The 18,147-nt window shown below is 33.6% G+C and overlaps 1 protein-coding gene across 1 annotated transcript; it reads right to left on the bottom strand.

The window, feature by feature from the left end:
- Positions 1-13,351: 13,351 nt before the first annotated feature.
- Positions 13,352-15,828, bottom strand: LOC125212929 (J domain-containing protein required for chloroplast accumulation response 1-like). Its single transcript, XM_048113231.1, has 5 exons — positions 15,358-15,828; positions 14,326-14,735; positions 14,096-14,208; positions 13,836-14,012; positions 13,352-13,650 (listed from the first exon to the last, which is right to left on the bottom strand). Exons 1-5 carry the CDS (start codon positions 15,795-15,797, stop codon positions 13,606-13,608), a joined length of 1,185 nt encoding a protein of 394 aa, XP_047969188.1. The 5' UTR covers positions 15,798-15,828; the 3' UTR covers positions 13,352-13,605.
- Between the last annotated feature and the right edge of the window lie 2,319 nt (positions 15,829-18,147).

Below are 18,147 nucleotides of genomic sequence, written 5' to 3'. Positions count from 1 at the left end.
CCAAAATACTTCTTTTTAAAGATCGATATCACAACATATTAATTATCACCTTTTTTGATTAATTTCAATTTAATTTCCCTGCCTTACACGGCGCACGTGATCTTGAATACATGGGATTGCGATATCTCTCTCTTTTCTTTGAATAAATTTATTTGATTGTGATTTCACTCAAATTGTACATACACATTTTTATTTTTATTTTTTTTTAATTTGAAGACGATGAGAGGGTTGCCCTGCCCAATGTTTGATTCAAAACATGAAGGGAGGGAGGGTAAACAATCTTTAGAAATGGGAATTGCAAATGGAAGATGGTTTAATGAATTTGTAGTAATTACACCAATATCAACCACTCAAGAGTATTCTTTTATGAATTGCAGCTGATGATACTCATTTGAAAATAATTTAATTCGAGCTAGATAATTAAATCAAATTTCCAAAAATTGCCTTTTTGCGCAAGTATGGAATTGACTGATAAACCGTCTAATAAATGTTTGTGCTTAATATTAGCTGTTGGTGACCTTAAAAGTCAAAAAGTCATTTTTTGTTTGTTCCCATAATTTATAGAGTTCAATTTACAATTTTATAATCCAGCTCTAGCAAGTTGTAAAGTGATGAATGAGATTGAGAGTAGAACGATCTAAATTGTATTGGACATTTTTTTCGATGCATTAGACAAGTTCAAAGCCAAATATGATGAACAATAAAAAAACCTACAAATTAAACACATGCAACACAAAGGTAACAAACATCAAAACAACAAGAAATAGAACCAAACTACCATCACCAAACAATTGACGAGCTAAAGGTTGCACATAACTAGAATACTAAAAAAATCTAAAGAACAAGCAAAACAACATATAAACAACACCAAAGCAACAAAAACCATCATCATAGCAACAACCAAGAGTAGCAGAAAAATCAGAAAAGCACACTGCCGGAGTGCACGACCAAAGGAAGGTAGAAACTACGAGAAATGGCACATACTAAGTTCTTGTCATTCGACATAATGTTTTTAACATTTCGAGGAGCAAAAATGTGCAAAACAACCTTCATATAGCAACACAACCTCGTACATTAGTAAATTTTATAAATTGAGTATACATCAATAACTAAGTACACAAGTCAAATATCTAATACTATAGTGTACGTGTCTAAGAGACATGATGAAACATTATTAAAAGCTGAAATCATGTAAAGATTTAATATAGCAACAAATCAAGATTATGAGGCTATGTTTAATATGTTCAACAACTCAATTGATACAATTCATCTAGCAGTTGAAATTTCTTCCAACTTTGAGACTCTAGAAAGCTGTTTTTTTTTTTTTTTTTTTTTTTTTTTTAATTAAACAAGACGTACTTTTAGAAAAATAATAGACTTTTAAAAGGCACATTTTTTTAATTTTCTTCTTCCCTCGAGAGTAGGCAACTACTTATCCTTTCCTCCATGTTTTTTTGTAGGACAATCAACCTCATACGGCGTAAAATTAATAACTTCGTTTTCAACTTGTAACTTGCACACAAGGAATTTAGGCAAAGATCGCGACGCACGTCAAATTATCGTGCTCCAGCTTTGCCCTTAGGTTCAAGACTTGGTCCTAGCTTGGGTACGATTTGGAGCTCAGTTGTCCAAGGCCGAAAACCACAATTCCTTATTTAGTTAGGCATATGAAACAGCACCTTGACAACTTAGTACTACTAAAAATCACAATATTTAATTAGTTGAAAGTCAAACTACTTACAATATTTTCAGTTATATTATGGACCAAAGTTAGTGTCTTATCTTTATCTTGTTTTGATATTTTGTATATTTATGGGAAATTATATGATACTGAAATTGTTTGTTGATATTTCTACTAAAATTAAATAAAATAAACTAGAGAAAATTTTACGTACTACTAGTAGCTAGCGTACGCATATGGAAAAGACATACTGTAATAAATTTGTAGAATTCATGCTTGGATATGGAACTCCCACTTGTCACATGTAGGCTACCTGAGGTTGCCTTGATGCTAGGCTATATAGGTGTATGTCCTTGTCAATTTAATTTAGCCTTTTCAACTTCCACTTATGACTAAAAGTGAGTTTTTGACATTATAAGCTAGTTAGACTAGTCATTATAAATACTTTGCACAAAAATAAACACGCTTAAATTTGGGGACTAATTAAATGCAAAATTTAAATATTATACAAACAACAAATTATAACTTGAGTTGTTGTAAAATGTCAACAGATGACAAAATAACAACAACAAAAAATATCAACACAGTGTCAATGGTTGACGTTGTGTTGACATCAAAATCTTGAAATTTTACACTATATTGACACTATGTAAAAGAGTTTAGAGTTTATAAAATACATATATTTTATCACTACCCGTGCATTTGACAGTCTTAATTTTCTCTAAATGTTAACTAATTAATTAGTTTATTCAGCTATTTTATACTCCCTCCGTCTCATTAAATATGCAACATTTGTTTTTCAGCACATGATTTTATGTTGTGTTATTTTGTGAGTTAATGAAAAAGTGTAAAGTAAGAGAGAAGAAAAAGTTGAGAGGGTATTGTTTCTATTTTTAGAAACGTTTCATTTTTAATGAGACAGACCAGAAAGGAAAACGTTTTATTTCTAATTGGACAGATGGAGTATTAGTTATTTTTGGGTAAAATCGGTTAAACAAAACTCTACTAGTTTCTTTAATAAATAAAATAGTCAAATTAATAATATAATTTGGGTAGTGATCAAGCCTTAATTTTCTATTTGCACAAAATTGAACCAACTAGCTAGCTAGATACAAATCAGATTTTCTTCGTCAGTAGAACTCGATACAATTTCAACTCACACTCTATCGCTACTGACTCAATGCGTTGGTTTCTACTAGATAAATTACGATCCGGTCTTTAAAAGTAGGCATTTAAAATCATCGATACCGTTAAAAATGAGATCTATGGTGGTTCCCATCCATATCTACCATGTCAATGTGTCTACCTCTCATCACTTTGAGGTCACATCGCCAGTTTAATTGCAAAAGCAAGTTCGGCACAAAGTGCTAAAATCTATTGGATAACAATATTGACTCAATCTATATCCATATAAAAAAACTAATAGCAATAAATAATACTAATAAATAAATAAATAGCGGACATTATTGATCATCCATCTAAGTCTATAAATTTCAACCATTCTCTTCCCATCATTCATCAATTCATCATTCATCAATCAATCTTCATCTAAACTTTCTACTTCTCTCTTTCGAAAATCCTAAAAATGGCGAATGCCCGTCTAGCGAGATTCATGACCGAGGTGGCGCCACCGCAGTTTGTGAGCATAATGAGGAATAGGGCATCGAAGATGCTTGACACCATACATGAGGAGGAGAGAGAAGCAACAATCAAACTCTCCCTATCTCTGCCCTCATCTTCTCACTCTGCATCATCTGTCCATGCTCAACAACTCCTCAACAATGTTCATAAATCGTTGTCCCAATTCCATGAGTGAGCTCGTGTTTGCACACGGGCTCACTTTATGTGTATATGTGTATATGCCCGAGCATCGTAGCTAAGTGGCATTTTATTTCAACTCTAACTCTGTATGTGTTGTTGCTGCTTTTTTTTTCGGCTTTGGGAAATTGAATTATGGATCTAAATTTTGCAGCATATGGAATTTGGTTTGTATTTGTAATAGAATTAATTGAATATAGTTCACCTGTTTGACTGCTTTTATTGTTTCTTCTCTTGCAACCACCCAAGTTATGATATATTTATATATATTTCGTGTTAATATCATACTCAAATTAAACGTAAGAGGAAAAAATTAAAGAGTTAATTGTTGTAAATAACAAAAATACGTTGTAAGTAAGCTTTTAACTTTCAATCAAACAAAAAAGTAAGATTTTAACTACGAACTCTATTTTTAAAATAGCAAATTAAACATCGTTAGAGGGATTTATTTAAGGGTTGATATTGATTGACTTGTTGCACAATTTTCACCCCATTTTTTATTTCAACACGATTAAGTTAATATTCTTTATTTTTAATAAACAAACTATGGGTATTTTTTAACCATTTTACGATAAATATCACGAGTTACTAAAAATATTTAAATATTGTAATTGAAAGAAAAGAAGTGGTGTTTGTAGTTATAACAATTCATAATAGTAAAAATTACCATATAAATTTAGGTAAATTTGTATTATTGTGACCATTACTCTAAACATAAAGTGGATAACAAAAAAAAAAAAAAAAACGATGCTGGTCAACCTAAAAAATGAAAAAAAACGAATTTTCAAGCAACACAGCAGGTGTTAATCAAGAAACAAAGGGGTCAATTGCTTCTACTTTCCCAACATAAAAATAAACGGTGTTCATTCTGGAATTTGTTAAAATAATGAGATAATATAGAATAGGGCATATAAAAGGCGAGTTTTGACCTTCTTTTGAAATATTTATAAATTTTATCTTTATTTTAAAATATTTATTCAGTTATGGACCAATTTTAATATTCATGAAATAATTAATTCCTTCCGATGACCATTACACGTGAAAACGTATAGCTATCACTTATCACCATATTAATCAATCATTGATGCTTGCAGTTTTTTACAGTAAACCTGATTTCCTTTATGCTCTACAAAATTTACTTTATAGCACAAACAACGGTTACAACATTAATAATTTTGAATATAGCACAAACTAGACGTCCATCAATATATGATTCATATTCTTATCAATTAAATGTAAAGTAATGACCTTATAATCATAGTTTTACTAACATATATATACATACATATTACAAACAATTGAATTGCGTGCAATTACTATTAAAAATTAATATTGTCATTCCATATATCAAATTTATATAATGGGAAGTTTTGGAGGAGATAAAAATAATGACATTATGGAATTTTTTTTAGGAATGTGAAAAGATTTTTATAATACGAAAGGTTTAAGAAAGGATGAAGAAATATTCAAGAGCCATAGTGTATTCACCCTCCTCCAGTTTATTGTATTACATTTAATTCTTTTTATGCTGCCAATTAATTCCTCTCTTATAAACGTACACAAAAACATGATATATAGTGTGCGGCATGAAATACATTACATAGTGCATCTTAGGAAAAATATGACTAACGAGAGGACAAATATGATCGTCGCTGCTTTTCCATGGTATTTTAGTATGTTACGTTATTGGAATTCATCATTCTACCTTTCTGTTTATCTACATTTTTTATTTTATTTTTTTTGATAAAAAGAAAGGCTCAAACCATTCAACATGGTGAGGAGTACAAAACTTGAACAAAAACTACAACTCCCCAAAAGCAAAGAAACGCCACAAAACAACATACCAATCACCAGTGACGGATGCAGGAAATCAAACAAGCCGGGGCTGAAATTTTTAAAAATAAATGCTCCGTACTATTATTATTATTATTAAAATATTTAATTATAAATGTAATGTCCGCACAACTTTTACGACATATAAGATGATAACTGTTTTCGTAGTCCATGTCACTATTTATGTTTTTCGCATTAGATTCAACACTTGCAACATTAATTATTTGTTGGTTCACGATTGAATTCGGATTTGAAATAATACTATTAGTTGGGGCACTTGCAATTGAATATAATCAGTAAAATTCTTAGATAATACTCCCTCTGTCCCATTAAACTAAAATATTTATTTTTTGACATGATTTTTTGTAGTGTTGTTTTGTGAGTTAACGAAGAAAAAGTAAAGTAAGAGAGATGAAAAGTGAAAAAAATGTTGTTTCCATTATTAAAAAGATTTTCTTTTTTTGAGATAATTCAAAAAAGAAAAATATTTTATTTTTAATGAGACAAAAAGAATGAATATGAAATATATATTCACATACTAATCAATTTAGTTATTAATAGTCTAATACTCGCACTAATACAGTTAATTTTGCACAAATTCTAGTTCTACAAAAGTGGTGACAGTGCGGCTGCAAGTCTTACACGATGAAACATGATTTGGGTAAAAGACATCATTAGTTTTTTATAATCTGAAAGTAAAAGCAGCCCAACAATAAATATATGGCCCAAAATTAATAAGTCCAAGTCTTTTCTTCTCCAACCTAATTCAATATTACAGAATCAGCGGCGCTTGCAGTGGAACTCCCTTAGTATGGACGATTGGTGTGCACGGCTCGTTCTGGGGCGGAGGCCGGTCGGAGAGCGGTAGTATAAGGGGGAATTGGGGTTCGGTGCCGGCCTTGGCTCTATGTAGATCCGTCGCTGCCAATCACAACCAACAACCGCCGCAAACAAAGCCAGCCCAAAAGGAACACACGACAAACCAAAAACTACAGCAAAGTACCAAACATCCACGCCAAAGATGAAAAGCACAACTCACCAGATAAACTTCATTTGTGTCCCAACCGTCTTCTAGTTTTATGTAGGTCTTCGCATACTTGCTCGAAACCAAACATCTACATTTTTTAATTGCAAATACTTTTCATATTATTATGTTTCATTACTAAACTATACACTTTAGTATTTTCTTACGATGAGAATTGTCATAGAGAAGAAATTGGCTTTTCAAATTCTATTCGTTATGCTTCAAGTTCTAGGATTAGAATTAATCGGAAATCATTTTTTTGCATATCGATTATATATGCAAAACTTTGTTTTAGTTTTCAATGTAGTTATTACTCTTTAGCAATATTACATTTTATTTTCCATCACTTCATGCACTTTATATTTGTGATTATTATGTTACCCCTTTTTGCAATATTTGTATTCTTGCTATATGAAGAAACTGCTGAAGTTGGCGAGAAAGATAGAGAGAGTTGGCGGAGGAGAGGAAGAACATTACTTGAAGTCAAGTTGAGAGGATGAGCTAATATTTAATGAATTTTGTTAGATTTGTAATGCGATTATATAATTCATGAGGTTTCATACATTATTGTGTTTTTCAAGTGTATTGCATCGAGATATGTTAGTTTAATTGCACTTTTTTCTCACACTGTATATTCCTCTAATTGTTGAGAGGGACTTTGTTAATAAATAATTTCTATATTTTTTGATGTTGATACATAACAATTTAATGTTATTTAAGTTTTAATTGAAACGTGCATTCGCATGGGGTGATACTAGTTGACATAATAAGCAACTGGGGTATAGTTGTGAATCGTGATAGATGGCCCAGCCCATTTCAAGTTTAAATGGTCAGGTATTTACTAGCTTAAAAATGTGGAAATCAGGCCCAACTTCATACATAATCCATTAGATTTGATCCGTTAGAGTGTTGGTTACTTATAGTTGGGCCTGGTTATTTAAAAATCATAATATTTTTTCTTCATCCAGAGGATAGGGAATAGGTGGACCCCTACATAAAAATAGAAACATCAAAATTGATAGATCTGTATATAGCACAAGCTCAAAAGTAGCCCCACAAATCGGGTACATCTAATAGAAAGAGATCATAAACTAACTGTTAACTAAAATCATGGAGACAAAGCACTAACAAAATTTTGAACAATTCCTCATTTTAGGTTTTGAATTTGAGTCTTTCCTGCTATCTTTAAATTTATATTCATCTGTTTTTTAAAAGAAAAAAAATATTGTACAATAAAAAAAATTAATACTCTATTCATCTATCATTAAAAGAGCCATTTTGAGTCGACATAGATTTTAATAAATTGTTTAATTTTGTAAAGAAAAATAAATAAAAAAAGTGAACGGAATTAGAGACTCATTTAAAGTATTAGTTTTAGAGTCTCATTATTCACAAATCCAGTCTTAAAGCCCGAATTCTCCGATATTGTTTTAAAAAATTAATAAATTATGTACTCCCTCTGTCCCAAGATATTAGACCCATATACCATTTTGGGATGTCCCAACATACTTGAGCCATTTCTATTTATGGTAAAAATTTACTTTATTACCAACTCCATTTACACCATTAAACAACATCTCCTAAATTCCTGTGCCCAAAAGAAAGGGGTCTAATATCTTGGGACGAAGGGAGTATTTATTTTGATTTTCAAAAGTTTAAGTAATTAAATACTCCCTCCGTCCCACAAAAGATGTCACATTTCCTCTTTTGGAAAAAGATCCTCTCACATCAATTATAAAATTATATTTTTTCTCACCACTTAACACACAAAATAACATTTTCTAAAATCCCGTGTCATTTTCCAAGTGTGACATTGTGACATTTTCTCTAGGACGGAGGGAGTATAATTTTACTTACATGATTTCATTTTAGGTAATAGTTAACCTATTAGAGTTAGTGATATAGGGAGTTAGAGTATACCACAAAATTCACACCGCCTCCCTCCCCTCTCGCTTGTGCCACCCTATGCCGTTGCCAATTGTCGCCTTTTTTTTTATGAATTTTGTATTTCACAAAGTTTGTAATTATTTTCTTTTAAATACATGTTTGTATATCTAAAAAGGTGTAGTTGAAGATATGGAAAAGATACGCAAATCCTTAATATAACTAACTAAATAATGCTTGTATCAAATTGGGTACCCCAAATCAGTTTCAGAGGTACCCCCTCCGTCCGACATTAGGAGTCTGGGTTGACCATTTTCATCCGTCCTACATTAGGAGTCCCGGTTAGACATTTCCATAAAAAGTGAAATAAAAATATTTATAAAATAAAACACTAAAAAGCACAAGTAAAAGCACATCCAAAGGATAAAGTAAATAATAATGCAAATGGGTCTCACATTCCATTATCACAGACTCCAATTATTACACACTCAAACATTTCTTAAAACCCGCATCCAACTTAGCCGGGACTCCTAATGCTGGACGGAGGGAGTATTATTTTTTAGAAATTTTGGGATCGGGTACCGCAAATTTTCGAATCGGATATCCGCGGGTATTCGATTTGACAGACCTACATATGATATTTTCCTTTTAAGCATTATGGGACTATATAGCCAAAAATCAGAATTCCTAGTTTGGAGTAGATAAGAAAATGCCAATTTATTTTTGAGGTATCGATATCGGAGTCCGATTAAGTCAGGTTGAGAAACTCACATAAGGTATTTGTTTATCCGAAAGTCATCGGGTCAAGTATTAGGTGACATGAATGTTTAACCAAATTTTCAGATTAGATATCTGATTTTTTTGGTCGAGTACTGATAAGGCTAATTTCATGCATTGGTTATGGGGTTAAATTCAACAGTCTCCTGGGTCTAACACAGGTTTTTAAGCCATGTGTGTAGAGGAAAATGCCAGATCCAGGAAGAATGAAGGAATTACCTGGTAAAGGAATCTGACAGGAAAAGTGAGTAGAAAAAAGGAAAAATCGCTAGATGGAGGAGAATTCTAGAAGAAGGCAGAAAGGAGAATTCAAAGAAAATTCTAGAAGCTCAACTCCATGCTTATAAATAAGAGCACGCAACACGCCTGAGGGCATTCATCATCCATTTTTGCTCTTAGCTCACTTCTCACACTCTACACACACATTAGGGGTACCAAACTCAGGGGGTTCGGGTTCGTATTAGCACCATCGTTGTGTACCACCGTCTCTGTGAGAGGCGAAGAAACAATTTATCGCTTTCTGTTTTTCATTTCTGTCTTGAATTCCCCGAGTCTTCGCTGTTCGAAGCTTTGCCTTATTTTGTTGGATCGTTGTTGAATTCGTACTAATTTAGCTATGTAAGTTTATGCTATGTTTTTGCACTTGATCTGAGTTATTTGAGTTGAATGGTGTTAAATTGTAGTTGATCGGTTGATTTTGGTTGGATCGGTGAAATCGGAGATGGGAATTGTTGTGGTTTGTTGTGGATGGCTTGGATCCAGAGTGGATAAAGCGTCCGATGCTTAGATCTGTTAAATTCCTGCATGGTTTTGAAGTTTAGTTCTTGTTTTCTTATTTGCCTCGTCTAGTAGTAGTAGATCTGTTTTATTTCCTTAGTTAAATCGTAATCTGATAGTTGATACGCCCGGATTTTGCACTGTTTTAAGGCCATTATTTGGTCCGTTTTTGTTATCAAAATCACTCTACGTGTCCATTATTTGCATATTCTATACATTTTGGTATTTTGACGTGTTTTGTGAGAAATGTGCATATTTGAGCCGAAAAGGGAGTAAAAACGCATAGTCCGGAAACTGGAGTCGACGGCGACCGCCGACCGCCGCGGTTGTACGGCGATGACTGCGGCGCCCGGCGGTCGAGCTATGTGGCGGCCCGCCTCGGAAATTTACGCTAGGAGAAGAGTCTCGCCCGGCGACCGCCGGAGGACATGTGGCGGTCCGCCACCCGAAGGGTCAGAATCTCCGGACTCCAACGCGGCGACCGCCGGCCATAGGTGCGGCGGCCCGCCGAGAAAGGCGGCGAATCCGACCAGCCCTAGATTTGCTCCAAGATTTACCAAATTTTGAAGATCTTTTCCTTCTATGATGAGGAATAATCTTCCCCTATAAATAGGACCTCAAGCTTCATCAAAAGAGAGTTTTTTTTTCCACACAACAAGAACACATTCATAGAGATCAAAAGCTAGAGTACTTCAATTGTGCAAGGAGTTGAAGAAGGATTTCAAGAACATCAAGAACGACAAGGATTCAACCTATGGGTTTTATTTGCTTTAGTTTTATGTTCAGATTGCTTTCCCTTCAATCTATGTTTTTAGTTTATTCAGTCATGTGTAACTAAACTCATAGGATTCTAGGGATGTGTTAGTAGCAACTTTGGTTATACAATTCCGTTTTCTATTTAATATCCGTTTTGTTTTTACTTTGTTTCTTCCCTAAGTTAATCATGATGCTTCATAATTGAGTGACACAATTATGTATGATTCAATACAACTTGCTTCATAACTGTGACAGAGTTCTAGCGAGTTAGATCCACTTAGTAGACACTACAGTTAGCTTCCTTTAAAACGGCACTGTTAATTGAGAGTGAGGACTTTTCAAGGGTCTTAGGAGCTTTTTGGAGTTACGTGTTAGGATTGACAACCCTAATGTTAGTAATCAACGTTTGTATCGCATGAGCATAAGCTAGGTGACTCGTCCTTTCAAAGTATTAACTGTGCTAGGGTATTGTAGTTTGGAATTTGTATAACCATAAAAGTGAACGCACATCCCTGGAATTCCCCTTATCTCTATACTTTTCTCTCCGTGATTTGCTTGTTTTTAGTTGTTTACTGTTTTCAAAAAGTTACAAAAAATTCTTGTTTCTCCAGATAGTAATTGAGTTCTAGTAGAAGATAGACACTTTGTGTACATCTTCCCCGTGTTCGATACCCGGTACTAACCTTTTGCTATACTATACCTACTCTGTATACTTGCAGGTATTTATAGTGTAAATAAAAAGTGCATCAATAGTTTAATTCGACATGCTCTGTTTAGATATGTTGTTTACTCTGTTTTCTGCATTTTGTGATCGAGAATCGTTGGTGAAGATGAAGCTAGTTGTTAGTTAAATCCTTAGTTAGTTATTTGCAGCTTTTCATTCGTACTTTTGCTATTTTAGGAAATGGTCCCCATGGTTTGTTCTTCACCTGTCTAGGCATTTTAGAGAAAGTAATTCACTAGGTCTGGTAAATTTCGCCGCTGGAGTGTTGTTCTGTTTGCATCTCTGTTTTCGTCATACATGCCTTCGTTATGTTTTCCTAGGTCTTGTTAGAATAGATCATTTACATTTCCCGAGTCTAGTAGTTAAGTTCTCAACCCAAAGTTGCGTGGCAGCAGCCAAAACCCTTGTCCAAAGTCTCTTGAATGCTTTCTTACGCTTCCATCTCTGTGGGCTTCGATCCCTACTTCCTTATACTAGTTTTTAGTATTGTGGGTTGAGGGTTTTGAACGGCAGAAAAGATTGTTTGCCCAACGACCAACGGTTTCAAAGGTTCTCTGAGTTCCTAGACCTTGTGATCTAGCGGATTCTCTGGATCTGAGAAATTTGACCATTATTTCAAAAGCACACATCGACAACATCTTGTTCTACCGCTTCAAGTACCTGATGGTAAATGATCCGTCAACCCTAACCAAGACTCAAAGCTCCGTTGAGTCATTGACAATCATGCCCATGTAGTGAAGGGGCTTAAGCCCTATTAAGATATACTCCCACGATCCCATTAGAAATCAAACATTTACTTTTAGCACGAGTATTTTATGTAGTGTTGTTTTATAAGTTAATAAACATAGAATAAAGTAAGAGAGATGAAAAACTAGAGATGATGTTGCTTCCATTTTAGAAAACGTTTCATCTTTAGTTGGACAATCGAAGAAGGAAAACATTTCATTTTTAATAGGATAGATTGAGTACTACATTCATCCCATAAAAATAGAAACTCTTTTCATTTTGATTGTTCCAGAAAAGTATCCAATTAAATTTTCAATAACTTTCTTTCATTCTAATAAGATGGATTCATTCTAACAATACTTCAATCACTTTTTATTTTTATTTTTTTCTACTAACTCATATTAATATTTTAAGACTATCTATATTTATTAAACGGAGGGAGTATAACTTTATTAAACTTACGTTATTTAGTGTTGATTGATGTGTGAAATTCTCTATCATCTTTAAAGAATTTACAATACTATAAATATTCTCTCAGATTGCTAAACTCAAAATTAGTAGATAAGCTCATATCAAAATAATTTTTTGCATTCGCTCTGTTGAGAATACACACCTCGACCAACAAATATTAGAATAAGAGAGTGGACTAGCTTGTTAAGTGAATACGAAATTGTGACATAATCTGATCAATTTTATATTTTCTCAATATTAATCTAAATTGTTCAGAAATTTATGAACTCACATAAATTTAGCGGAAAAGGAATATTAATAAAAAAGAAATTTTATTCTGAATTAGGATGGCCAATTCATTGTTGCGCCGAATGTAGCATACCAAACTTTTAAAAAGTCACATATATTCAATAAAGTTATGTTACTTTATTTCGGAACTTTTTGACCGACATTAAAAGCCATATTAATATTTCAATTTAAGTATTTTAAATTATCTGGTTGTTCTTCAGTTGTGGCCTTGATAATTTTGTCGGCCTTAGTCAAAAACTTAATATTATGTCGTAATATACTTTCGGCACGCGAAATAAAGTTGTTTTTTCAATCATTTTTACTATTGTTTTCATACAATCATTTAAATTGAATATCTAACACACCGTTGACAAATTAATCTTTTAGCTGCCATTTGTTTTTATAGTTTTGTAATAGTTAACAATACATAATTATTGGCAACTATATCGCTCAAGTTCATTTTCTAGTAAAAGTAGAACTTTTAAACAAAATTTTGATTTGCAATGCACAATATCATAAATTTACTTTATTTAATTTGAGTTTTATATTAGTGCAGGAAAATTTCATAAAGATATGTACCACCATATTTGATATGAGATTATCCAAACTGACATTCACTACAAAAAAAAAAATCATCATACATAAACCAGCCATTAATTTATTACAACATCTACTACAACCAACATTTTCTTACAATAATTCAATCTTACATATCAAAATCCTCAAAGTATCACCATCACATTGGAGGCGATGGCGATTGCTTAATGGTTCTGAACTCTACATTCCACTAAATTAAAGACGTTCATGATTGATCACTAGATGTCACTCTTCATACCTCCACATCCGACTCAAGCCACCAAAAGATACTCAACGGCACGAAACATCTAGAGAGGTAAACGTTGTCCAAGCATCCTAAGATAACGACATCGAAGATTATTCTCAAGATAGTCATGATAAAATAATCTATCAATGCATGATTAAACTCTACATCACGCAACTGCCAATAGCCTTGGTAGTGGACAATATAACTTTAAAGTAGATTAATGGAGTATGACATAGATAAAAAAGTAGGAGAGAGAATGTTTATAACAACTCGCCTGAAGAGCGACAAAGGCCTTTTCCGCAATGTACTTGTGTAAGAGTGAGGCTCCCCGTTGTTGTAGCTTGTCCGGATGCAAGCACAAAACGGATTTTTGATACGCTTTCTTAACCTGCGAGCTCTCCATTAAATTCATTAGAGGTATTGCGATCCATCCACTATTGGGCCATAGAATCTGAAGATGCCAACACGGTAATATTAGGTTTTGATAGTAATTTAAAAAATTGAAATTAAAGATCATATTTGTTGTCGTCTCACATGATGTAGGGAAGATAATAGCAACCGGATGTCGGATTCCTTGCCGGTCAACCAAAGCCTTATCTTCTCATCGAGTATGCTCATGTCATCTTCTAATAGAGAGCTATCCTCAACTTGATTTGATGAAATAAACCAAGATTAAATAGAGCCGAAAAATCCAACCAATATAAAAAATAACATGAAAATCAGTTAATTAACTATTTACCTAACTAACGAACTAACTAACCAACCTTGTTTAATTGGTTTCTCTTGAGAAGAATATTTGTGAATCCTATCCTTGGCCCATGCGATGGCTTCATCGACATCGGTGGATTCGTATGCAGTGTCTCGGCTACATGAATCAAGCTCTATCACGTACGAGCTCATCAACTCATCTTCATCTATTTTTATTTCCATTTCCATTTCCATTTCTTCATCGATTATTTCGCAGCTCTCTGCGTTTGATATCGCAGATGATGGTGAGTTGAACTGTACGTCGTCGTTTTCAGTCACTCTGAATTTCATTTGCTCAATATCAAGATTTTCTTCGATTTCTTTGGATCCCCATAATTTCTCTAGAAACTCATTTTCACAATCCATGTTGGAAAACAGTGGCTGTTTTTTGTGATGTGAATCCCACTTAGTCTTGATGTTTATTGGCCTAAATATGTGCATAAAGTTAGTATCATACATTTATCTAAATCTAAGTATATCATATAGTCAAAGTAGGGTTGAATAAAAGAATATATGTACACATCTTGTTTATATTAATTCGACGTGTTTTCTAATAATTGTCTCTAATTGAAAAAGTAAAGCAATTTCGAGACCAAAAAATCAAAATTTTAGATTGATTATCCAACATGCTAACCGGAGTTCATTTGTTTTTTTTTACATAAAAAGAAATAATTGGGATAGCCCGGAACAGAATATTACTCAAATACCTTGTGACGAATGGATTAATATTTTGTCAAAAAAAAAGACTAATTTCATGTAATAGAAAAAGTAGTACTCCGTAGTATAATTTTTACTACTTCCGTCCACCATTTATAGTCATATTTTTACTCGGCACAAATTTTAAGAAATTGTTTGATTTTGTAATGAAAAATGAAAAAAATTAGTTAGTAGAATATAGGTCCCAATTCATTTTATAACCGAATGCGAGTGTAACTGGTTAGTTGAATGAAGGGTCCATATACCTAAAATGAAAAAAAAACAAATTAGACTTTAAATCACGAAAATCTCAAAATTTTAAAATGAGACTTTAAATCGCGGGCAACACACACCTGAGCTTGGAAGCTAATAAGGAAACGTCGTCGGATACGGGAAAGCGGACAGGGCTGAGCTCCTCGGAGCTCAGCACCGACGACGAATTCGTCTTCGACCTCGACCTCCAGCTCATCATCTTCGTGGCGTCCCATCCGAAAATGTCGCTGAAAAAGCCACTCCTTTGGCGGCTGCTACGATCAATACTAACCTGCTGCAAAGATGGAATATCGAAAAGGGGCAAATTCCGGCCCCTCCGCCTCACCAGCTGCGCCGCCGCCGATGCCGGTTTCTCAGTCGGCCAAAATATGTCGTCGTAGAAGCAACTGGCGGCGGAGAGGTGGTGGGAGAATATGCTGCGGGGAGCGCCCCCGAAGACGTCGGTGAACCTGTCGTCGGAGACGCCGATGTTGGCGGCGGGCCGCTGTATTTCCGATCTCAATCGCCGGAGATCCTCCATTTTCTTGTTAGTGTGATTTGATTGGTATCAATTTACATGATTGTGTTTCCTTTAAATAGACAGTTTTTTTTGTAGTTTTGTAATTTCCACCGTTATTTGGCCTTTCATTTGTTGAGCTGTAGACACGTTGGAATAAAGGAGGATTCACTTCTAGAGTGCGGGATGAGTTGTTATTGGCTCGATCTGTTAACGATCCAACCCGTTAAAGCAGATGCAAACACGGCCTTTAAGAAAATCTAAAATCCGAATATGAACTCAAACATGATTCGGATACTACGTACGAACCAGGATGTATTCTTTATGGGACCGACCCAATAAGAAATCGACGGTTTCGTGTTGGGTTAGGTCTGGTTATTCGTTGATAAATAAAATTATTATTTTAATTATTTTTAATAATTAAAAAAATGTTAAATATTACTTTTATTATTTAAATTTAAACTATGACAAATTTTAATCATGTTGTAATTGGTTTTAATTGTGTAATTTCTTATTTTATCGTATAATTTCAAGTTTTAATCATGTAAATATCATGTTATGATCGTTATCATGTCGTGTCAAGCTAAACTATATAGTAACTCACTAATATTGACAATAGGTCTGATCTTTTTTTGCATGAGAGGATAACTTGTACGAAGTTTTTAAATTGAAACTCGATAAGAATTAAATGATTTTGAGATTTTTATTTGACAACACTCAATCCTATTTAATCCTATTTATACTTTATACATTTTGACTTGGGGAAATACCATAACATGCCAGCAATGCAAGTGGCACCGTAGCAGTTCACGCCGAAGCAAAGATTCATCATATCCAATTTTACGTAGTTTTTGAAAGCGTTATGACTTCCATCGTATCACATTCATAGTCATAGATATGATCCTAGGGTTAGGACGGTAGGACCGTAAGATAGTACTAGTTGATGGTGGAATATTCTTGATTGTTTTCATTCGTCGTAGTCACATATTTTCATTTAGGCCATCGTATCACATTCATAGTCATAGATATGATCCTAGGGTTAGGACGGTAGGACCGTAAGATAGTACTAGTTGATGGTGGAATATTCTTGATTGTTTTCATTCGTCGTAGTCACATATTTTCATTTAGGTTATCCTATATTAAAAGTCGTATTTCACTTTTATCATAAATAATACTCCCTTCGTTCCATAGTAATGAAAATGTTTCTTTTTGGCACGGAGATTAAGAAAAATTGTGTTAGGTGAGTTAAGTAAAGGGAGAATAAAGTGGAAAATAAAAAAGGTGGAGAGATGAAGAGAGAAAAAAGTAAGAGAGAGTAAAGTAGGTGTGAAAAAATATGTTGACTTTTACTAAATAGAGAAATAACTCTATTACTATAGAACGTACCAAAATGGCAAAATGACTCTATTACTATGCAACGGAGGTAGTAAGTAAGTCTCATATTCCACTAACTCACTTCACTCCCATTATTAAAAAACCAATATAAAAAGTGGATCACATATTCCAATAACTTTTCTAATCCACTATTCATTACATTTCTTAAAATCTACCACACCAAATGTGATTTCTATTGTAGAACGGAGGGAGTATCTATGTTAAGACCCTATTTCATTTTCATTATTGTTGTGTTTAATTCTTAAGCAAAGATTCACTCTATCCATTCTTGATTTCTCCCTCCGTCTCTAATAATTTATCACTATTTGAGTTGACACGAGTTTTATAAAATGTAAATAAAAAGTGGGTTGAAAAAGTTAGTGGAATGTGGGTCGTACTTTCATGGAGTATATTAGTTTTACTCCATAATAAAATGTGAGTGGAAATCAGTTAATGGAATATGAGGCTCATTATAAAAAATAGTAAACTTAAAAGGAGACAAAATTTTGGGGACGAACGGGAATGAAAATAAGTGACAAATTTTCAAGGATTGAGGGAGTATTTGATATTTATGTTAGAGCATCCCCATCCGTGCTCTTAGCTAAGAGCATGGAGGTGGGCCTGGACCCACTTTTACTCCTTGTCCTTAGCTAAGAGCACAACACCCACATCCATGCTCTTAGCTAAGGACAAGCTCAAGGGTCTCACCATTCTATTATTCAATTTAAATACTCTAATTATTAAAAACATTTCTACATTATAAAAATACATTAAAAAAAATTACATAATTAAAATACTAAAAAATAAAAATACATAATTAAAATCCTAGAAAATAAAAAATACATAATTAAAATCCTACATATTGAAAATTACACACGTGGAAGACTAGTCATCTATCCCCAATTGCCTCTTGAGACCCCGGATCATTTGCTTATGTGTTGCAAGTTGATCCGGAGTCATCCGAGACGTATCTCATATAGAGTTGACTCAAGATGGCCCA

Source organism: Salvia hispanica, chromosome 3 (genome assembly GCF_023119035.1).
Source record: "Salvia hispanica cultivar TCC Black 2014 chromosome 3, UniMelb_Shisp_WGS_1.0, whole genome shotgun sequence".
NCBI classification, from domain to species: domain Eukaryota; kingdom Viridiplantae; phylum Streptophyta; class Magnoliopsida; order Lamiales; family Lamiaceae; genus Salvia; species Salvia hispanica.
The sequence above is the reverse complement of the archived record's forward strand: the minus strand, read 5'-3'. Positions and strand labels throughout refer to the sequence as shown.